Raw genomic sequence first — 23,671 nt, forward strand, 5'->3', positions numbered from 1 at the left:
GGGCTAGAATGGGGCGAGGGACAGACAGCCTGGGAGTGCCCAGCCACACCCTAGCTGCTCCCCAACCTCCTCCCGGTTAGAGTCCCCTGGAGCTGAGCAGAGGGTGTGAGGGAACCTTGTTTCGATACAGTAATTAACTGGCCAGCCATCTCGCTATCGATACTCCTCTGTGCAGAGGCCCCAGCAAATAATGAAGTAATGAACAGCCAAAGTGATCTAACTATCGACCCGCTATTTACAATAGTCACCACCAATGCATTTAATGATCTGCTCGCCAGGTCACATCCCCGGCAGGGGGCTAAGGAAGCCCCAGGGCTCTGGGAAATGCTCGAAGTGACTCTAGCAGTCAGCACCAAGCACCCGAGGCTCTCCTTGTGACCCAAGCGGAGGCGAGAAAGCAGAGCTATGACAGCACAGCATCCTCTCCTTATTGCGCCCTCTGCTCTCCCCCGCCCCCACCCTGCGCATGGACACATTCTCTCCCCTCGGCCAGCAGGACCCGCCTGAGGTCACTTCTCCCCTGTCCTCTGGTCAGGACAGCTGTTTCCCCTGATCGGAGGAGGCTTCCTAGTTTGCTAGATTCCACTACCTTCCACCACCTCTTACCCTCATGGGAAGTCCTTCTGAATGTCTACCTCCCCCCACCCCCATCGCCCAGCGTGCTGCTGATGAATCTGTTTAACAACTGGCTCTCCGAAAAGGTGGGATTTTGTAGCATTTGCCCACGGCAGCATTGCACCGCCCCCAGGTCGGGCAGTGCTGGACCCTGGGGCCACTTCACTTGTTCTGTCCCCAGAGCCCACATTCCTTTTACATAAAAAGCAACGCGGAGTCCCTCTGAAATGGTAAGCACTCTACACGTGAGTACCTCGGCTCCTCCTCTCTCCGAAAGGAGCTCAGTCTGACCCCCAGCGTCCCAGCCCTCACCCTCACCGAGCTCAGTGCCCCCGAACCCCCAGTAACAGGAAACCATACCAGTCTTTGCTTTCAGCCATCAGGCCAACTTGACCCCAATTCAGCACTCCCCGATCGATGTCATCCGCGAGCTACTGGTATGGCTGCCTGGAAGGCCAGTCTGGCTCCCCGGGCAGTGTGCTGTGATCGACCAGCAATGTCTGCCTCGGCCTCGCCCCGGGACGCAGCACCCAGGCCGCCAGGCTCCCCTTTCCCAGAAGGCGTCCCCCTCGCTCAGCCCCAGACCGTGCTCCCCTGGGCTGCTCTGGCGAACCGCCTGCCCCCCGCCCCCGACACCCAGGTCCCTGCGCCAGCTCCGGGGCCCGCACTGGCCCTCCGTACCCGTGTGCACCCGGTAGTGCGTCTCCAGCTGGTGCTTGAGGCTGAACTTCTTGCCACAACCATTGCACTCGTAGGGTTTCTCGCCCGTGTGGATGCGTTTGTGGCTCTTGAGTGTGCTCTCATCCCGGAAGCAGCTGCCACAGAACTCACACTCGTACGGGTGGTCGCCTGTGGGGACAAGGGGCTGGATCAGGGCCTTGCCTCCCCCCGTCCCCTCTCTAGGAGACAGCAGGGCACGCTCAGTGCACCGGGAAGATGAGACTGCCTGTCTTCACCACCGTTCTCCAAGACAACGTCAGGACCCCCGTGTGAACACAGGAGCGTACTTCACTGCGGCCCAGGGCTCGTCCGTGGGTCCAGAGCCAGTCTCAGGAGGAGAAAGCCCGACTGGTTCAGGGATGAAGAGCAGGCCCCAGCAAGCAGGCTCCCACAAGGGGAGCGCAGACCCGTGCACTGTGACACTCGCCCCCCAGCTTCCCCTGCTACCTTCTCTCCCTTTCCCATAGGTCAGGGGCAAAAGCCATTCCAGCCTGACTCCCCTACCCTCAAAAATACCCCTTCAATTTGGGGAACTAGAACACACCATCCCCCAAATGCCTTCTGCTCTCTCCCCGCTCCACAGCTTCAGCAACTATCCCCTCTGCTTGATTTCCTCTCTCCCCCCGCCCCCCCCCAGCAAACTCCTAGTCATCCTTCAAGGCCCAGCTCACACATCCGCATGGTTTGGAAGTGTCCTTTTAGCGCCTCCCACCCAGGCACACTCAGTCACTTTCTTCTGTCCCAAAAAAGAAGAAATGCCTAGCACAGTGTTATTGTAGTAGCAGGATAATTTTTATGGTACTTTGTAATCAAAACAGCCCAATCTGTTGAGGGCTCGCTACCGTGCTAGGAACCTTACACACATCTTACCATGTAATCACTGCAATAACCTGATGAGAAATGCAGAATTCTCATCATACAGAGAGGAAGAATGAGATGCTTAGATGGTCTCTAAGGTCAAAGAGCTTGTAAGCAGCGGAGTTGGGATTCAGATCTGGTTTCAGAGTCTGGACACGTGATAACTTATCAGATGGCTAAGTGACATGCTGTCATGTTTCTCCTGCCACGCACACCCTGCCTCTAGGATGGAAGCATCTCAAGGGCAAGAAGGGAGTCTTGTTAATCCTTGTTGCCCAGGGACGCAGCACAGGGCCGACCTGGAGCAGACGCTCGGAAAGGGCAGGTAGATGAAGCTCGGAGAGAGCAGCCGCCCCTCGGCCTAGAGGCCGTGCCCGTCAGCCTCCCTTCCAGGCCCCTGGAGGGTGAGAGGTTGGGGTGTGCAGATTCACCATCTTCTGCTTTGTACCCAAAGTGGAGGCTTTGGGGGCTGAAAGGTGAGGCCTTCAGCGACTTATTTATTACAGGAGTGAAGGCAGAGACAATAAAGATAGATGGATCACCCCAGACTTTGTTCATGAATATTTAAATATCGCTGATTCGTCTTGTCACTGTAATTACAATTTCTCTGGGCTGCATCTCCAACAACCACAGTTTATGGTAAAGAATGGCCCACTGTATTTCACTTGTCCCTCTGCAGATGTGCGGGGCTGCCAACCGTGTAATGTCCTCTGCATTTCATACATTTTCTTCAGCTGCTGAAGGTTTAAGTCATCCACAATGACCTACGTTTTTTCATTATCCCCATGTCAAACTGCACTCGTGCTTGGGCATAAATTGTCCTTCTCGTTATAGACTCGCATGCCTGGGCCTTCACTTCCTCCTTAAAATGATATTTTACTCTCTTGTCTCTCTCCTCCTCAGGCCGCTAACCAAACCTCCCCCCCTCTCAAACGCAGGCCCCTGTCCCCACATAAATTCTCATCTCTTCTGATGGCTCTGAAGGGTTTTTAAGGCTCTGTGGGGAGTAGATGCTGGGGTCTGCTCGCTCGCTACGGGCTCTCTCTCTGCAAGAAGCTCCAGAGGCAGAGAAGGGTGGGTGCGAGCACTTCCGCGAGGAGTCAGACGGTCAGACGGGAGAAGTTGGAAGAGCAGAGCCGGCCCCCCAGTTCTTACCCATCTAGAAGGCACAGCCCTGGCTCAGGTCTGGAGACAGACCGAATCCCGGGGTTCTCAGCCCCTGCCCGCCCCCTCTCTGCCAGGGCTGTGCGGACCGCCTGGTCCCCAGCCACCAGCCCCACCCAGCCCCAGGGGAGCAGAGGTCCGTGCAGACCCTGGTCCTCCTTAGTTGTGTGTCTGTCCGAGTGAGGGTCAGTCTGTGCCCGCGCGCCACTCCCTCTCTGCGCAGACGTCTGCACACACGACCCCCCGTCTGACATCCGACACCCCTCCCCGCCGAATTGGCAACGATAACGACTTTAATCAAGGATTCAGTATCCTCATTAAGATATAAATAAATAAATAAAGCAAGGGCCACGTGAGACTTCCAACGAGAGCCGGTAATTAAAATGTACATCTCGGCAGCCACCCGGCCGGGGGGTGAGCGCGGTGGCGGGGAGCCGCCGTCTGTGCCGCCCCCTCTGGGGGGGGGGGCGCCTAAGGGTTTAAAAAACAAAGGGTTAAAGCAGAGAGGTTTGTTTGATCGGAGTTTTATGAATTTAATTATGAAGTGGATCACATGTTAAACGAGTTTAAATAGGAAATCTCCAGAGTCAGCCCAGGAAAAGGAGTAAAAAGAACTTACAAGAAAAAAAAGACATACGCGCGTGTGCGTGCATGTGCACATACACACACGCACGCACACACACTTTGAAGCATGGTGATCACCTGGCCTAAAATCCTCACCCTGAGAGTTACTGGTGTCCGTGCTACCAAAATGTACACAAAACTGCAGAACTCAAAATCCAATTTCTGTACGTTGATTAACTCTGTAGCCTCTTTAATGAGCTTGACATTAAGTGCAGGGCAAACGAGACTAATTAGAGCCCCTCTGGCCTGCCCAGTGCATCTGTGACCCCAGCGGCCTGGCCTCACCTAGCGGTTTCCGCGGTTTCCGTGGCACCAGCCAGGCCCCACCCCGGCAGCTCCTCGGGCCCCTCCCTGTCAGCCCCTCCCTTCAGCACAGCTGAGAGTTTATTATATGATGAGCCGTGTGAATCAGGGATCCATCAATGCCAAGAGCGCGGCTGGACTAACCTACCAAACACAGCTGCCGATGCTAAACACCCGGCCCCAGCAGCAACCGGGCCAAGAACAACGGAATATTAATGAGGCATTGTGTGGGGGGTGTGCTCGGCCTGTAGAGGGCTTGTGTGCACGGGGCCTCACTAGTGTGAAAATCGGTGGGTGTGCGCGCGTGCGTGGGCAGCAGTGTGCTCCACGTTCCCGAGATTAAACAAGTACTTCTCCCAAACTTTGTCCGGAGAGGGCCTCTCCCCACAGATCCATGCCATGACTGCCACAGCAGCCGGTCATATTCTGGCATCTGCACTCTTAGAAGGGAGCACGGGCAGAGCAGGGCATATCCTGGGTGGACTCAGCAGGTTGGGATCATTTAAGTCCCATGCAGCCAACTGATTTGACCTAGCAGCATGCTCCGAAGTGGCTGAAAGGAGACCGGCCACCATGTTAAGGCTGAACTTGGGGACCCATCGGGGGGGGAAGTGTGGACAGGAGAGTGCATAGACCTGCAGGGGATGTGTACACAGTCACTACAGAGAAGACATCCCCTCCTCCTTAGCCCTTCTTGTCGGGTCCTACCCTCTGGGACCTCCCCTTGTCTTATGCCAGCAAACCTCAATGACTCCAAGCAAGTCAGGTGATGCTTAAGGCAATACATTCCCCTCAAGTGAATGACATCAGAAAGCGCAAGGCCAGGCAGGCTCCTGGATGAGGATGCACGCTCTTGGCAGGACAGACCTGCTCAGTCCATGATAAGTAAAGCCCCTCCCTCCATCAGCAGAGACTGCCACCCAAGAAAGGCCTGGCCTGCATACTTAATCCCAGAGTTGTGACAAGACCCAAGAATGAGGACAGAGAAGGTCCTACCATTCCTGTCTTGAGGCACACAGCTTTTAATACCCTCTCCAAGAGACATGAGCCTACACCCTGTTATAGACCCCGATATGGAGTCTGCCTCTCTATCTCCCTGACCCCACCCTGTCCCCCATTCTCACTCCAAACTCAGGACAGAGCACACATGAGCAGAGACACACACAGACTCAGAAAGGGACACTCCTTTATCCCTGTGCTATCAGCGAAGATCCAATTTTGTCCTAGAGAAAGGGATGAATTTAAGTCACCCATTACTTTGCTAGGGGATCGGAGGTTGCTACAAGAAAGCCATCTGCCTCCTGGCCCTCAGGGTCAACCTTCTAGAGGGTGGCAGCCGGGACAAACCAGTACCTGGGCACACGGCCCATCCCCCTTGACTCACGACTACTTTCCTCCTCCATCATCTGGCTCATTGTTTATATGCCCTCATCTTCTCCCCTAATCAAGGTTAATGGCCAAGTACAGAAAATTTGCTTCTGTTATTTTAGAGCAAGCAGGACCACTTCTGCAACACGCCCTTAGGAGCCCAGGGCTGATGTCAGGAGCATGTGTCCATGGGGTGGAGGCCAGGGAGAGGTGACCAAGTGGGTAGGTTTTTCTCCAAATGCGTTTTGGGTCCACCTCCATCAGAATCTTTTGGGAATACTTACTCATCACATCGAGTCTTGGCTCCCTCTCCATATCCACGAAGTCAAAGTTTCTGAGGGTGGAACCCAAGAGCCTGCATTTCTAATGAAGACCTTCTCCACTGAGCGCAGAGAGACTGAGACCCACAGGTCCCCAAGATAGGAGGGGGAGAAGAACTAACAACATTTACCTGCACAATGGAAGCCCCCCCATGCCCACCTCGAGCAAAGAAGGGCTGAGGGCCGACTCAGCCGGACGCCTCCCCTTTGTGTTTTTGGAGGCAGATGCAGACACGGATTCCCAGGGACCCTGAGCCAGCCACCCCCGGACGGGCTTACCGGTGTGTGAGCGCAGGTGGCGTTTGAGGGCGGTGTGGCTGGGGAAGGTGCGGTTGCACTCGCTGCAGATGTAGCTGCGTACGCCCGCGTGGACCTCCATGTGCTGCTGGAGCGCGCTCTGCGCCTGGAATCGCTTCCCGCACAGCAGACAGAAGACGGCCATGTCCGTGCCTGCGGGGAACAGCAGAGCTCAGGAGCGGGCAGCACACAGCCTCTCCTGACTCATCCCGGCCAGAGCCAGAGCCAGGGCTAGGCCTCTACTCCCCCAGGCTCGGGGGCGAACCCAGAGGTGGCCCAGGCCATGCAGTGGTGAGGGGGCACCTAGCGTGTGGCTCCAATTGTGGACAAAATCGACTTACTGCTCACCCTTATGGCACCTAAAGTCTAGTAGGAGAAAGAGACAACCAATCCGTCACAACGACAAACGTGAGTCAGTAGCCGCGTGGGGGGCTGTGTCCAAGGCAGGGTATTAAGATGGCATGTGTCGGGGCGCCTGGGTGGCTCACAGTTGTTAAGCGTCTGCCTTCGGCTCAGGTCGTGATCCCAGGGTCCTGGGATCGAGCCCCGCATCAGGCTCTCTGCTCAGCGGGAAGCCTGCTTCTCCCTCTCCCACTCCCCCTGCTTGTGTTCCCTCTCTCGCTGTGTCTCTCTCTGTCAAAGAAATAAATAAAATCTTTAAAAAAAAAAAAAGATGGCATGTGTCAGGGGGACTTTTGGGAGTCTGGGGCAGGAGGTGGGAAGTCGGGGTGGCCTCTGTGGGGGATCACAATCACGAAGATAGCACGTGCCAGCCCATGGTCGAATGGAGCTAACTGAAAGTCCCGTCTCCAGAAGGCAGGCTCCACCACCTCCCCTCTCAGATGAGGCAAATGAAGACACCGCGATTGTGCAACTTGTCCCAAGTTCCATGGAGCTCAGAAGCTGCAGAGATGCAGTCCCAACCCAGGCTGCCTGGGTCTGAATCCTCTCCGGAGGCTAGCTACAGACCCTCTTCTTTTAACCAGTTCTCCCTTCACCAAAGCACCCATCTTAAGAGTCTCTTAATTCAACAAATATTATTCTAGTACCTTCTCTAAGGAGGACTCCCTTTTGGGCACTGGGGAATCTAACCATGGAAAACTCTACAAAGTCTCTGCTGTCGTCATAGATGTCACCCAGCACAAGGGACCAGTGGGGGAGAGCATCCATGAACACTCTAGCCTGGAAAGAAACGCAGTTCTCAGAGGATCAGACAGAAGAACAGCATCGCTAGGGAGGTGGGGAGACAGTGGAGGGAAGGTCAAAGAAGTAGGCAGGGCCAGGTCACATGCGGGTCTTGAAAACCATGTGAAGACATTTAGGCTGCATCTCAAGACCAGTGGGCAACTGTCAAAGGATTTGAAGCTAGTGAGTGGCATGAGATTGTCATTTCATTCTGTCTGGCCATTCTCTGCAGTGGTCAGAAGCTTAGATAGGTACCCCATGGTATCCTACAAAGAAAGATCCTGCTCTGGAGCCATTAACCTCTCTGGGCACAGCAGCACACGAGGAAGCACGGAGACCCACCATCTGGGTCCTCACTGGTGGCTCATTGCCCACCCTTTTGGATCCTACTTCCCTAAGCATGTCAGCTCCCCTGGGAAGCTCATCTGCTCCCCTCTTGCTGGCATCTGACCAGTATCACCGGTGTTCAGCCCTGCACCGCCTGGCCCTGTGTAAAGGACACAAGTGGGAAGGGTGGACAGGCCTAGCATCTGTCAACACAGCCCAGAGGGGAGCAAGGGCAGAGCCCTGGTTGCTCAGTGCTGGATCAAGGAGCTCTGCGTAGAAAGTGGGGTGGAGAGGGACAGCATGAAGACCTTGCTGCCACCCTGGTCCATCCATGGAGAGAGCAAAGGGGTGGTCTGTTCTCGCTGCCCCAGTCCCATTCGTGGCTGGGTTTAGGATGAACTAGCGGGAAGGCCAGACCCTTCTATCCCCCCGTTCCTCCACCCCCACGGCCACCCGTGCATTTGCCGCCTGCATCCAGGTCCAGGGAAGGCTGAACACAAAGCAAGAGCCCTGTTTTGCTCCTGGCGTCAACAAACACAAGGGAAAGGAACTAATACACGTGCTTTATCTATGCTGCCATCTCAATTAACAGGCGCATCCAACCCCACAAGGCAGGCATTCTCATCCCCCTTCCCACAAATGGGAAAACAGAGCGATTAACCAACTTGCCTAAGGTCACACAGTCAGAAGAGGTAGAACTGAGATTTGAACAAATGTCGAGGTCTGATTTCAGGCACCACAGGGTTGGGCCCAGGTCTGCTTCGGGGCATGCCTCCTGTCTGTCTGGGCTTCTGGAAGAGGCACGATAGGGCCAGCGCGCCGGCTCTCACCCCGCTTGGGTGTGTCCAGGGCCCACTCCAGCGACGGTTAGAAAACCCAGGCCAGGGGGAGCGGGCTGGAAGCAGAGTCACCAGGTACAGCTCTCTGAAGCCTTCCCACGTCCCGGGGCAAGAACTCGGGGAGGTAATGGGGTGCCTGGCTGCACCTGGCTGAGGGGAGTGGCCTGCCAGGCGGACGCAGCCCAAGGGCTGACAGCGAGCGCTCAGTGCCCACCCCGGCCAGCTCAACACGCCCAGGTGTGCAGTCCATCTGCAGCGAGATCCGTGACACGACTGCCCTGGCCGTTTCATCCCGAGGGACCCCAGCATGAGCCCCAAGTAAGCCAGATGTCAAACAGCTGCCTTGAATTGGTAAGCTGGAGCAGGCCTCGCGGGCAAGCTGTGCCCTTTGGCAGCACGGATTTCTCCTTAGACATCCCCTGACGTCCCCAGGGTGGATGGCACCTGGGTCAGAGGGAGCATGACATCCCCAGTAGGGACACTCCAAGCCTACAACACCAGGCCCAGAGGAGTTCTGAGGGCTGGTACCCCCCGGCAGGACGGTCTGAGGACCCCACAGCACTCAGCCCCCCAGGTCTTTCCAAGGCTCCTCAAAGCCACCTCCCCCCCAGGCCACCCATACCTCTCAGGATGGCCTGAACCCACTTCGTGTCCATCCAGCACACTCAATGTGCAGTGACCAAGTGTAGGCACTGTGAGGTGACAAAGGGGATGCTGAGACCAACCAGAGAACTGGGGTCCCAGATGAGCAGGGGATACAGACAGGGTGACCCGCCAGGGGATAAGACAGGGTGACTCCATGAGGACTGTGGCATTGAGAAATGACTACTGAGAAGCCAAGGACCAGGAGGAGGGCTACAGGGGCCAGGCTAAGGAAACACCGCAAGCAACCTTCAGAGCAGGCAGGGACACACGACAGCCCCAGAGGGTGGAGATAAGCGGGGAAGGTCAGTGGGGCCAGTGTGGTGCCTGGAATGGCTGGGGAGGGGGGGTGCCAGCAGGAACCAGCCTGTATATAAGGGCAATGCCCCCGGGGGAGGAGAGTGGAAAAATGAGGTCCAGGGAAGATGGTGCGACAGGACCTGGCCCGGGGGCTCAATTGGGAAGCATGGTGCCCCCGGATGGCCAGCTCTGCACCCTGGTGGCCGGTTTCAGGTGACATCACCCTCACTTGGGAAGGAAATTCTACCATGTCCGTGCAAGGGTCCCTCTCCCCCCCTTCCTGGGACATCTCACAAGGCTCAGGGGCCCTCCTTGGCCACTGAGGACACTGGCCGAGGTACAGAGATGAGAAGGGACCTCTGAGGCCCCGTATCCATTCTCCCCTCTCTTCTGTTTGGAGACCAACAGCTGAGAAGATGGAAAAATATTTAAAAAGGAAGAGGTGGGGGGGGTGGAAATGGGAGAGACACGAGAAAAGCTACTGGTGCATGCAAGCTAAAAATCTAGAGACTAGATTTGAGTTATTAAACAATTTGCTGTAGTTTCTGCCTAGCTGATTGTTCGCATGTATGATGAGTCAGGGCAGATTCTATTACACTGGGAGATTAAGCAAATAAATGCTAGCTTTTGGAAACACATTAAAATGTGGGACTATGGAAATAAAATTATCTAGAAAATTGTATTAGCAATTCATTAGCTACCAGGAAATGTGTGGCCGGGCAAGAGGCTGGGCAGGGTTACACCCTTCTGCTCCTCACACCGCCTGAACCCCAGAGATGCTTGGTGCTCCTTCCTCTGCCACAGAGAGACCTCATGCCTGATACCACTGGGGAGGCAGGAGGAGCCCCCCCGGTTGCAGAAAACCATCAGAAATCATCTGGTCAGCGTGGCCCAAGGGAAACAAAAGAAGCACAGGGGTCTTGGTTCTGCCGCTTACTTGCCTTGTGATTCTGAGCAAGTCACTGAACTTCTCTGGACCAGGGTTTGCTCATCCTTTGCCACACTGTTGTTGCTGAGAGCATCAAATGAGATACCCACGCGCAAAGGCTTTGTAACTACAAAGTGACAGCAGAGCCCCTGCCAGCCCAGACGCCGCCTTTGTCTGAATTAGAAAATCATGCCCCTGACTGTGGGCAGACACAGATAGTCACCCAGGCACACGGCTCTGGCGAGCCAAGAGGGCTGGATCCCAGCCTCAGTGCCCCTCTCCCCTCTTAGCCGGGCATCCCCCTGCAGCAACGGATGGCCCGGATGGGGATCACGGCTGCCCCGCGCAGGAGACGAGCTGAAGTTGCTTTATTGACTCTGGGCCGCTGCTTCCAGGAAGTTGACTCTAGAGGAGGCATCTTGGATGAGTTACACCATTTAGGACTCAATGCCAAGAACATCTTCTTCCTCTAAGCCCTCACGACTACAGCATATAAAACCCTCTGATGCATTTATTTTTGACATTCAGCTCTGCCTACTAGACTGTAAGCCCTCCAAAGCAGGAACTGTTCCCTTAATCTTTATATTCCCCCACCCTAACCACATGGCCTGGCATAGCATAGGCACTCAGTAACTAACTGTATGGTGCATAAGACGCTAAGGAAGGAGCTGTGGGACAATCACAAGGGGCAGGCAAGGGACCGGAGGTAGAGGCAGTCCTAGTAGAGAGAGCCAGACAGCTAGAGCTAGAGAAAAGCTCAGACCAAATGAAGTCATTACTGAGCACTTCCAGCAAGACTCTCTTTGGAAATCAGTAACACCAAGTGACCCACAGGCATCTGATCTTGTTGGGGCCTCTCGTGTCTGTCTGGTAGGCTAGACATGACTCCCTAGTTCTTACTCCGCGCCTGAACTCTGTGGGTCAGCAGCGAAGACTGAAACCACAGAAGGACCAGTTTTTTACCACATTAAGCAGTGAATCCAGCAGAAGCCCTCAGTGCTGGCCCCGAGGCGCAACCTGCCTGGCGCTGTGACCCCGGGCTTCATTTCTTCTTCTAGGAAACGGCATTCCCATTCCTAACTCACCTGCCCTTTCCAACTCCAACTTCCCAGTGCTATTCGGAGGCAAGGGACACATGTTTTTGAGTATGTAAATTCTGCAACTGTACTGCTTTCAATCAATCCGGAAATCCTAATGTAAGCCGGGCACATAAATTAGCCTGGGTCCAAGGAAATAATTTATCAGGTCAAAGAACAGCCCCTCCTCTGCTCTTCCGAGGAACGAATGAGGCTCAGTATTGAGCTGTGCTCCAAGGGTGTCTGCCTGACACGGTTTATTGCTGAAGGTAATATAAGAGGTTATGGAATGAAATAACCTCTTGAGGGGCGCCTGGGTGGCTCAGTCATTAGGCGTCTGCCTTTGGCTCAGGTCATGATCCCAGGGTCCTGGGATCGAGCCCCGCATCAGGCTCCCTGCTCTGTGGGAAGCCTGCTTCTCCCTCTCCCACTCCCCCTGCTTGTGTTCCCTCTCTCACTGTGTCTCTCTCTGTCAAATAAATTTAAAAAAAGAAAAGAAGAAATAACCTCTTGAATGAAAAGCCTGGTTCTAGGTAACATGGGCAGGACCCATGCAAATATCCCGGCTACCATTTGCCTCCCTTTTGTCTCTGGAGATGGTGACCCACAGCTCATCCACCCTCCCGCCCCAAGGGCAGCACGGCCCGTTTTGGCTGCAGGGCATGTCCAACTTGCAGACTCTCGATTTAAAACAAGTTTAATTATAGCCAAAGAATGGGAGAAAGCCAAGGCCAGGGTGGAACAAGAGGCATGAGGGGTGACATAGATCCAGGATAGTTATTTCACCCAGGTGATGACCGGGTCTGAAATTATGAGACACAAAACTCTCATGTTTACACCTGTGCCATTTCCATACCAATTAGCTCTTTAATAGAAAGGAAGGAACAGGATCAGAGGGGTACACAGCTGGAAAAGATGTTCAGGTGCTACACCTTCTTGGAACAAGGCTCTTATTATCTCCAGCATAAGCAGTTTCTTAATCAAAAGAGCAGAGGGATCTAAATATACTCTGGCTTTTTTTGGCAAGCTGGCTATGACTGCCACGTGTGCGTGTGCTGGACCACGGGCACGCCTGTGTGTGTATGTGCGTGCATGCGGCCCACAGACAGGCTTGTCGGGTCCAACCCCACCTAACCTCACCCAGCCAAGCAACAGCCGCCTTCCCCGCCACCCCCAACGGTTTTTTCTCCCCAGAGGAAGAAAATCTCAACTTTAGGGGGACTGCAAAAACCTTGATTTTTTTTTTGAAAGATTTTATTTATTTATTTGACAGAGAGAGACACAGTGAGAGAGGGAACACAAGCAGGGGGAGTGGGAGAGGGAGAAGCAGGCTTCCCGCCGATCAGGGAGCCCGATGTGGGGTTCGATCCCAGGACCCTGGGACCATGACCTGAGCCGAAAGCAGACACTTAACAACTGAGCCACCCAGGTGGCCCCGCAAAAACCTTGATTTAAACTGGAACCATCTCCCACCTCCACCCCCAACCTGACCCCCAAATCCTTCAGAAAGGTCTTTCTACTTCCTCTGACCTCCTAGATGCCATTTCCGGCCACAGGCTACCCTGGTAGCCACACACCAAAACCATCATTGAGACTGCTGCCTTTTCCCCTTCCCCGTCTTTCTCCTTGCTCCCTCCTCTGCCCACACACCCGCCCCCCGTCATTGTTAAAGAACACGGAAGAACTGCATCATCCACTGTGCAAGAGAAAAAGACCGAGACAAGCAGCCCAAGGCTGATTCACACCGCAGGCAGGAAGCCTGTCTGCATCTCGAGAGGATGGAGAAGGCTACAGGTGCGGAGGGGGCAGGGACAGAGAGCAGACAGAAATGAAATGAATGCCCAGCCATGTCAACGGCAGGGGTGCCTCCTTTTGACTCCCCCCTGTACCATGATTTAGGGTTTGGCTGCTTTTCAAGGGACCTACTGGAGAAAGGGCCAAGAGCTCTCTTGCTAGCTGTTCTCTTGGGCACAAGTGACAGGATCATTTGGGTTGAGCTCCTGAATTCCCAGCCTTCTTCAGAAAGTTAGCTGCTTGCTCAGTGAGGGCCCAGTCTGCCCAGCCCAAGAAAGTGTCAGCCCACTGATGCCTGAGAAAGACCGATTCTGAGAGTGGGAGACAAGCCCACTGTATCCTTTACTGCTGTTGGCCTCCCTCGCATGACAGCTAAAGAAGACAGAAAACATCTCCGGGGGCCCGGCTTGAACCAGATTAGCCACAAGCCTGTGCATGGGGGCTTGTCTCCCACACACAGAGTCGCCTGCTGCTGGGACACCTTTAATCATCTGTTCAGTTACCTCTTCTCAAACCAAGCCTGGAGCTAGAAACCTTCCATCTAGTCTTCTTGTTGATTTCAGCCTTGTCAATTCCAGTCTCCTCATCCAGCCCTCCTACCCGTTTCCTTTCTTTCTTGAATCTTGGAAGCAAGCTATATAACCTTCCATTTCCACAAGGGAAAGGAGGAATGTGAGGGTTTCATATCATTAGTCCAGGGAGCCGAGAGTTCTCAATGAATAACCAAAAAGGGGAGGAGCTGGAGGAGCTGATTCAAATTTGTTTTAAAACTAAGCCATGGATGGGTGAGTGATTACACGTCTCCAGGCACACACCGCCGTGCACGTGTGCACGCACACACCCTCTCCGTCTCTGGGGGAATGTGGCTGCATCCTCAGGCAGCAGCTAGCAAAGCTGGCTTCCAGAAAACTGTGTATTTGTTTAGCAGTGAGCTGCAGACACAAGTGCATTTCATTACTCGGCACCTCCAGCTACAGTAAACAAATTTGTCAGCTCACTAGCTCATTAAGGTGCACCCCGGACACACGGGATTTACTGAGACCTGCACAATAAAAGTAACATGAATGGATTTACTAATTTTGTCAATCACTCCAACAAACGAGCCGGAGAGGAGGAGAAACTGAGGGAGGGGGACAGGAAAGGGGGTGGAGAAGGAAGGAAGGGAAACTAAACGGAGGAAGAAAGTTGAGGTTGGTTTGCGAGAGAGTCAACAGGTTATAAAGGGACCAGATCTGTGCTCTGCCGCCTGGTGACATGCCGCCTCCCTGCTCCATCTCCCTCCTGGTGGGCCACGCTTTCCGGGGGGGTACGGGCCCCTGGCAGAAAGGGTGTCAAGGGCAAACTCAACTGCAAGATGCCAAACCGATGGGAACATGCACCTCCATTCCGCCCGTCCCGGCATCTGATGCGGAAGTAAGGAGGCCGAGGATTGAAAGCCACACGAGGAGAAGTCACAGCGTCCTCCGCACCAGAAGTGACCAGTTGCCTCTCCGGGTACGTCCTTCCCACCTGCCCCTGCAGCCACTTCCCGGTCATGTTCCTGACGCCTTTCAGACACTCCTGAATCCAAATTTCCACCACAAGAGCACGAGGAGGAGGAGGAAGAAGGGAAGGAGGGGTGGGGAGGGAGATGAGGAGACCAGTGAGAGACAGCGTGTGTGTGTGTGTGCACGCGCGCACGCTTGCTCGCGCGTGTGCAGGCTCTGGGCTTGGGGTGGGAAGTAAATCCAGAGAGGTATGCAGCCCTCCGGTCTGTAACTTTCAAAATGACAGCAGGACTGGGGCAAAGGTCACAGGGTCCGCGGCCTTAAGCACCTCGACCAGCTGCGGCCCTGCAGCCCGGAGCCGCGGTGCAGCCTGGAGCCTGCAGGACGCCTGCCCGAGAAGCAGCAGTAAGCGGCACCCGCTGGGGGTGAGGACAATGGGCCCACATGGGGGCGGGAGGCAGGACAATGGGGCCCGGCCAGTGCGCAGGCCCGGAACAAATGCGCCCTGGCACCACGGGGGCCCCCATTTGTGAAACTAATTGGCCCACGATTGAAAAATTGGACCAACTTCAACAGCCCTGAGAGGAAAGGGGCAGCAGCGTGCCGTCGTCGCCTAGCCCAGCCCAGCCCCTGGGCCCAGCCCTGGGGATCAGAAGCTTCTGGCAGGTACTAGCCATTCCGGTGAGGAGCAGTGCCTTGGAGATGGGACCAGGCTGGGGGGAGATGGGGCTGGGGGGGGTGGGCAAAGCGCTGCCTTAGGGACCCGTGTGCAGCTTCTCCTGCCAAGACACAGAGAATTGCCCTCCTCAATTTCTCTATGCTGCTTGTTCTATAGGGATAAAGCTCAAAGGAGAGAGGCACGCACTTGTCCACCCTCTAGGTTCCCAAAGGCAAAGGGTTCCCTACTTGGCATGTTTGGAGGGAGGTGGCTAAAGAATCAGCACAGAGCTACAATGGGTTCTTCCCTCAGTCCCTCTGGCGTGTCCTCGGCTCTGTACCCTCAGCTCTCTGCAGCTCTCTGTAGGCTTCAGTCTCTAATGCCTTTGCTCCTAGAGGCTTCTGGGAAAAGAGCCCCTGAAGTGTGTGGTGGGAAGTTAGGATGACACGGGAAAGGACAGACCAGGGTAATTATCCTCTCGCCCTACTCTTTCCTAGGACTTCTCACTAAATACTCCCAATGGAAGAGTGTAAAGCACTGGGGTCTTCAGCCGGAAGGCCTGTCCTCAAGTCCTGGCTCAGTGACTAACTCGCTGTGCACTCTTGGGTAGGTGACTAGACCTCTCTGCATCTCTGTTTCCTCACAGGAAAAATGAAGGTAGAAGTAAATGATCCTTGAAAGCTTTTCCCCCTATTCTAACAGTCAATTATTCTAGGCCTATTGAAGACTGAAAGATCCATTCTCCCACTGAGATGTAGTTCAGGCATTTCTCCTTCAAAGTCTGATTTGACAGCCTTCTTTTAGTTAAAGAGAATCTCGAGGCTTCCCCGGAAACCCCTGTCTCAGGCTCACAGAGGGATAGTCACAGGTGAGGCAAAGAAAAGACCTAACCTTGAGTGAGAATTTGCTAGGGGCGAATCCAGGTCTATCACCCCTAAACCCTTCTCAAGCAGCCCTGTGAGACAGGGAGTTTTAGGAAGATGGGGAAAGCCAGACTTGAGAGAACCTGGCAGGTCCTTTCTCTCAAGTGACCCCTAGTTACCTACTTGGTTCCTTCCAGAACTGGCCATCCACTCAGAAGGGTAATTCTTGAATCACTGGGTCTGAGGGTACCTGCAGGCTTCTGTGCTGATGGGATGGGGATAGGGAAGCAGGCCTTGCTCTCCCATGCCCCCAGCACTGTTGTAACAGAAAAGACCCCCAAGTGACCCTCACAGAGGGTGAGTCAGAGAACCAGACCTTCTGATTTCCTTAGGGCCCTGTGCCTACACATAACGGGCACTGAAGTCTCAACAGTGGGCCTAGAGCTTCATGGGAGCACGGTGGTTCCACCTGAAGATTAAGACCAATGTCCTTATTTGGATAATAAGTTACCAGGTCTCTCTCATCACTTGTGTTCATCAGGTGGACAAGACGTTTTCTATAGAGAGTCAACCTCTCCAGTCCCAGGCCTGCCCTGAGTCACCTTGAGGCCCCGGGGAAGGAACCAGGGCCTACAAGAGGGGTCTCTGGGAAAACAACAACTCAGCTGGGGTCTTATTTAATACATCTTGTAAACCCCTGATGTATTCCAGAGACAGTGAGGTGGAGGTAGGAGGAGGTCCAGAGAGAAGAGCAGGGATAGACAAGGAGAGAGAGACAGAGGGAGGCAAAGACCCAGAGACCCAGAATGGGCTGGGGAGGGGAGCAGGGCTTGGGGGGGGGGGGACAGATACTCAAAATAAAGTGAAATGCTGGTTGTTTCCGAGCCATTGAGGTATCTGACACACATCAGATATTGAAAAGAAAAAGCAACCCCATATACATAAACAACACCCAACCAAAAAAAAAAGAGAGAGAAAGAGAGAGAAGGACGTATTCATTTTACTGACATTTTAATGGTTCCTCTCCTTCCCCCTCCAGAAGATGATTACAGATTAAGCAGCATTTAAATGCTTTTTACTGTCAACAATTAAAAGGAGGCCGGGAGCCTGAGAGTGTGGTGGCCATTCATTCCCACGGTAACCAGGCTCTCAGAGGCACCAGGCCTTCCCGTACTGTACCGCACACAATGGCCAAAAAGGGGGAAAGTGCATACACCATTAATTTTACAGGACATTCAGAAGCAAATTGAAATATAAAAAGCTCCCGCACAAAGGTGGATAGCAAGAGTGAGGGCGGGGCAGGTCAAGCTCTCGGGAGTGAACGTCTTAGCGATAGCTGAGTTGAAGCTCAGCCTGATGACACCTTATTCAGAGGTGCCCTGCGTTCGTTTTATGGAGCTAGAGAGAGAGAGTTTTATAGGAAGGATGAAGGGTGGAGGTGGTCTTCCTAGACAGAGAGGAATAAACAAGAGAACCCAGCAGCTCCAGGCAAGACCCCAGGCCCCAGGGTGTGAGGGGAGGACACAAGGGCTCTCTGAACCTGACTTTCAACCTTGGGTGCCGGTCCACCAATATCCCAGCTCTTCAGGACCTGCGTCCTGGCTTTCTTGGGTGCGTCCCAGGGAGGAACCAGGTGATCTTCATTTCATTCTGGTCAGAGGAAAATGTTTCATTCCAGAGCGAACCAAAAGAGCAAAGTGAGTTTTTCAGGAACGGACTCCCTGCTTTCTTGGTCTACACTGCCACCCCTGCCCGCCCGGAGCCAGACACCATGCATCGTCGGGGTCTTTCTGAAACGCCAAACCCTTTGTGTTGGATCCTAGTACATGTTAGGACTCTTGTTTGGTCTCCTTGGAATGGATTCGAAGACTCCAAATCATCTCAGGTGCCTTTTAGAATAATGGGGTAAGGAAAACTCACCCCCAGGATAAAGGGGAGAAAAGAAAGGAGTGAAACCGAAACAGAGCTGGGCGGAACAGCACGGGATCTGGCTATGGGTTTCCCTCCCAGTTCTTGGGATAGCAACATGAAAAGTAACAGGAGCGAGCCGGCTACTCGGGGAGGATGAGCCGGGTCCGTTTCTGTACCGTAAAGTTTAATATGCAGGAGGGGCGACAGAGAAATAAAAGAGACACGTCCCCTTTAAAAGGAAATATAATTTACAGTGTGCAGCCAGGCGGCCCATAGTTTCAATCTCGTTTACTATAGAGAAAACTCTGCTAGCTGTTCTCTATCCCACAAATCCGATTTAATCAGACAAGCCAGCCAGCGTGGCTTGGAGTAAAAACGGATAATTAGTAAACAGAGAGCTACTCCAGTGCTTCATTGGCATTCGAGTTGGGCTACTGTGTCGCATTTAAAATGCAGTCTGATGAAGTTTACAAAATCAAACCATTTGTTACTCCTATTGAAGAGGCTTCAGGCCACTTGCAATTAAATTGGAATTAGTGCTCAGAATGAGACACAGCAAATTCATACTAAAAAGGGATCTGACTTTGAGACATTTGACTTCACTTCAACAGTTTTCTGCGTGAGTGTGTGTGTGGGTGTTACTGAAAGACTCCTCACTCACCCCGACTCTGCAGGGCTCCCCGACTCAGAGAGCTTGCCCCCCACAACCTGCTCGTCTCTGGGCTGGCTGCAGGGGGATGGGGGCTGCAGGGGAGGGTAGGGACAGCTGACACTGGAGAGCCAGGCCCTGCATTCACACCAGGACGATACTGTACTAGGGAAAATGTGTCCACAAAGGACCATATGGCTCCCTTCTGCATTGAGCCTTTGGACAAGGGGGTGGGAGGGGGGCGGGGAAGCCGCCAGAAGGCACACTTCCAGGGGGCACCGGCCCCGCCCACCTCAGACAGCAGGCTGGCGGCTCGGGGAGAATGGGGGCACCTTTACCCCCTTGGCTGGGTTCCTGTGATGCTCCTGCCGTCCCTCCCTCAAGGGTGCATGCCCAGGGAGGGTTTCTGTCACCACGTCCTACCCATCAGCACGCCCCTGGGCCCGTGCACTCCCCTTCTAGGCAGAAAAGTACAAACTCTGTCTCGGCAGGGCTTCCTGACCTAGAGCCCGCAAAGCCCCCAAGCTGTCCAGGGACAGAATTCAGGAGGCTGGTGAACTCGGAGAAGAAAATAATCACATCTTTATTTTCACCAACCTCTACCTAAAATTTAGCAGCTCCTTCAATGGGGAAATGAAAGCCAAAAACAAAAAACAAAAAAACCTAACTGGTTGTATTAGCCATACTCGTAGCTTGGTCATCGACGGTGTAGGTGTTCGCGTACCTCATTAGATATGCTGCATTTGTATCGAAATATTTCTGCAAACCACTCATGTGAAAATACGGTGGATGTTCAACCGCTCCTTGAGCTCAACGGGATAACAAAGAATAACACATATGCTATACTATAGATGATTTTTTTTAAATGTTTTAATATCCGTATTTAGAGTCTCCATTTATAATCTTACGTATTTTACTTTATGCACTTAGAGACATTATCCTAAGGAAGAGTTCATAGATTTCACCAGACAGCCCCCGGGGCCCATAGCACAAAATATTGAGAATTCTTGTCTTGAGGGCTGGGGGGAGTCAGTGTTTAATGGTTTCAGTTTGGGAGGATGGAACAGTTCTGTGGATGGATGGTGGTGAAGGTTGCCCAAGAATGTGACTGTGTTTAATGCCACTGAAACAACCATACACTTAAAAATGGATAAAATAGTAAATTCTATGTTATATATATTTTACCAAAATAAAAAGAAGCCTTAGGGGCACCTGGGTGGCTCAGTCGTTAAGCATCTGCCTTCGGCTCAGGTCATGATCCCAGGGTCCTAAGATCGAGCCCCGCGTCGGGCTCCCTGCTCCGCGGGAAGCCTGCTTCTCCCTCTCTCTCTCCCCCTGCTTGTGTTCCCTCTCTCACTCTCTCTCTGTCAAATAAATAAATAAAATCTTTTTTAAAAAATTTAAAAAAAAAAAGAAGCCTTAGTCTTGACCAGTCAAAAGTTACTTGTACCTCCTACAACCCCTCTGCTGCCCAGATGTATCTGGACTAAAAACCAATTTCACTCCTTCCCCACTTTTCCACCTGGACTGAAGAACAGAACTGAATGTTCCCCAGGAAGCAGGGAGTGACCACGTATGGGTCCTTGGAAAGGACACGGCAGGAGGTCCAGACTGCCCAGCTCTGCCACCAGCCTTGGGTGAGTGGCTTCAAGTTCAAGGTTTACAGTCTCCCTCTCCCCATCAGAATGAAAGCCACCTGAGAGCTGGGCCTCCTTTCTCTCCCACCCTGCTGGGCCTCTTGGGCCTGACAGGTGTTTGATGAGTATTTCCCGGTAGAAGGAAGGACCAGTGAGCGGATGAGGGATTAAACAAATGAATTTCATCTCTCTGGACCTCAATCTCATCCGTGATATAAAGAGGATAGGCTCCATGATCCTTTTAGCTCCCACAGCCTGAGGGGGCTCCATCTGCTCCCCGTGCTCCCCCACCTGCTGCCCACGCCCCTCCCCAGGCGCAGCCTCCGAAGCAGACCACGGCTGGTGCGCGCACGCAGGTGGGGCAGGCCCCCACCCTTGGGCCCCAGGACTTCTCTGCGGTCCCTCAGGGACGACCCCGCACTGGCCCATGAGGCCTCACGCCCTGACATCCAGGGAGGAAATGAGCTGGTAATGGTGCTCAGAGGGAGGACGGTGCACTGACAGGCTTGTCTATTCAGCAAGAGGGAGCCACGGAGGTCCGAGGAGGAGGCACATAATGTCCCTGAGAGCCTGGAAGGAGGAGATGCTCCTTTCTGCTATTCAGGGAGGGTGGGGGAGGAATTCAATTATGGTCAAGAAAGAGAAACAAAACACCATCCACCAGACTTTCCCACTTCCCCCAAATCTGGAAGCACGCTCCCTGCGAGTAGGCTGCATTCCTGACTCACGACCTCCATCTCAGGGCGAGGGGGCGGCGCGCCCAGCAGACGTGAGCCTGGGCCCCAAGGCCACGTTAGATGGCAGTGTGTGTTCCCCAGACGACGGATGGGCAATGTGATCCCCGCCCCCCCCAACACCACACACGCATGCACACACACGCACACCCCTGACGTCTGAAGGAAGGTCTGGAGAAAAACTCCAGCTCAGGTTCTAAAAAGGAAATGCAAAGTTGAATGTCACATCGTGGTTTGGGGTTCTTTCCTCCCCTGTGAATTCTGTTTCCTAGGTACTTCCCCTTTCAGTTCCTCCTCTGGAGTTTCTGGGCCCCTCCCTGACAGGACGGGGGCCTGCGGATGGTGATGCTCATGCCACGGCCAGGTGTCCGGCGCCCCAGTCATAAACACAGTGGCCGGAAGAGACTCCTCTGTTCTGTCTACCGACCCCCAGCATTGCTCGATCGCCACATTTTCCTGTCCTGTTCTCCTGCCTTCCAGTTACCCTCATTTCTCTCTTTGGGTGCTAGTACTTTTATTTCCCCCGGGACACAGTATGGAGCGTTGTTTTCGGTACTCAGGCATATCCTCACTCACTCGTGCGTCTCGCGTTCTTCGAGTTCCCGTTCTGTGCAGGCATCAAACCCCCAGGCTACCAGGCCAAGATTCTTCTTGCCACCAAGAAGTGTTACAGCCAAAAGCCTGGACTTCGAAGTCAGACCAAAGCTGGGTTCAAATCCTGTCTCTGCCACTTATTTACCAGCCATAGAGTCATATGCACGTCCTAATAGCTCTGGGTCTTGGTTCCTCCATGTGTATGAGAGTCACAATACCCACGTGCAAGGTTGCTGGGAAGCCTGGCGATCATACAGGGAAAGTGTCTACTGCAGTGTCATATGGCAGTGAACTGAGACACGGGAGCCTCTGAGAACGCCGGTCCAGGGGATGGGGTGCAGGTCGCGGGAAGACAGGTGTGTCAGCAAGCGGACAGTGGTGTTGTAACAGGTGCCACGAACTGAATGAACGGGCCCACTGCAGGAGGTGCTCAGAGAGAGCACTCCAGGCCTCCATCACCAACCAGAGCTCTTCCTCTAAAGTATTAAATGTAAACCTCCTTCCCACCCTTCAAATTCTCCCATCCAGAACGGGTCCTGGATCTCTAAACATCCCTAGCATGCCCTTTCCTTCCTTCCATCTAGCTCCATTCCGTCCATACTTCCAGGCCCATGGTTCAACTCCCAGCTGCCTCCTTGCTGATTCCTGAACTCCTGACCCCTATCCTTCCATGGCTCCCACCCTGCTGAACCCAAACTTGGCTCAGTTACCTCCTCCACCTCTCCACTCCGAGGACCACCTGCACGTACTGCCCCTTCTTCCCGAGGCTCATTAACCCCTCCACCCACCATCATCTCCTCCATTGTCCCACTAAGACCGAAACAGTTCGCTTCTGATAACCAGTGACCGCCACGTGTCACTAAATCCAACAGACATTTTCTCGTCTTCCCCTTAGGGGACTTCTCAGCAGCATTAAGATTGATGACCACTTTTTCCTTTTTGAAACCTCTTCCTTAACATCACACCCTCCCGGGCTCCCTCCTATTTCTTCCAGTGATTCCTTTTCAGTCTCCATGTGGGTTCCGACTGTTCTGGAGAGTCATCATGTGGGGTTTCTCTGGATTCTGTGGTAAGCTCTCTTCTCCTTCGATATGCTCTTGTTCTATTAGCTCACTGACTCCCAGGGCTTCCAAGATCATTTACATGCTGATGACTCCCAAATATACCTGTCCAGAGGGTCGCTCTCTTCTGAATTCCCCACACGACTGTAGATCCAAATGCCTCTCCAAAAGCTCCCCACTGGGCATCTTACTGCTGTAATATCAAAACTGTTCATTATCTGAATGAGGACAACAACAAAAGAGCTCTACTTTCCTCTTGCGTTCCCCATTTCAGTCAAGAGCTCTACTCCCATCACCCAACTGCCCAAGCAAGGAAGGGGGCCACCATCTTTGATTTCGCTCTCTAAACTATCATACATTCTTGCCTAGACTGTGGCAGTATTATCCTAACTAATCTCCCTGCCTCCCATCCATTCACAACCATGGAGTGTCAACTGTTAATCGGATGTCACTCCCCAGACTCAGAGCTTCTAAGGGCTCCCTCTTGCCCTCAGGAGGAAGGCAGAGCTCCTTAAAGTGGTTTGCAAGGGCCTTCCTGTTTTATGCCCACTTATCTCTACAGCCTCTGGTCTTTGTGCCCTTCCGCACTGCCGTGTGCAGTTTCATGAATTCGCCTGATTCTCTCCCAGCTCTGGACCTCAGCCCACGTTGACCTCAGCCTGGCATTCTTCCCTTTCTCTTCCATTCACTCCATTTACGTAATGACTTTGATCAGAC

At 53.5% G+C, this 23,671-nt stretch overlaps 1 protein-coding gene across 1 annotated transcript in view; it reads right to left on the reverse strand.

The window, feature by feature from the left end:
* ZBTB16 (zinc finger and BTB domain containing 16) overlaps nucleotides 1–23,671 on the reverse strand; it is a 183,761-nt gene that overhangs the window by 6,084 nt on the left and 154,006 nt on the right. The window contains exons 5-6 of the mRNA XM_036088175.2: nucleotides 6,252–6,422; nucleotides 1,297–1,464 (exon numbers count right to left, since the gene is read on the reverse strand). Coding sequence (XP_035944068.1) covers nucleotides 1,297–1,464; nucleotides 6,252–6,422 — 339 coding nt within the window. The remainder of the gene's footprint in view (nucleotides 1–1,296; nucleotides 1,465–6,251; nucleotides 6,423–23,671) is intronic.

This window comes from Halichoerus grypus, chromosome 11, assembly GCF_964656455.1.
Source record: "Halichoerus grypus chromosome 11, mHalGry1.hap1.1, whole genome shotgun sequence".
In the NCBI taxonomy this organism is placed as follows: Eukaryota; Metazoa; Chordata; class Mammalia; order Carnivora; family Phocidae; genus Halichoerus; species Halichoerus grypus.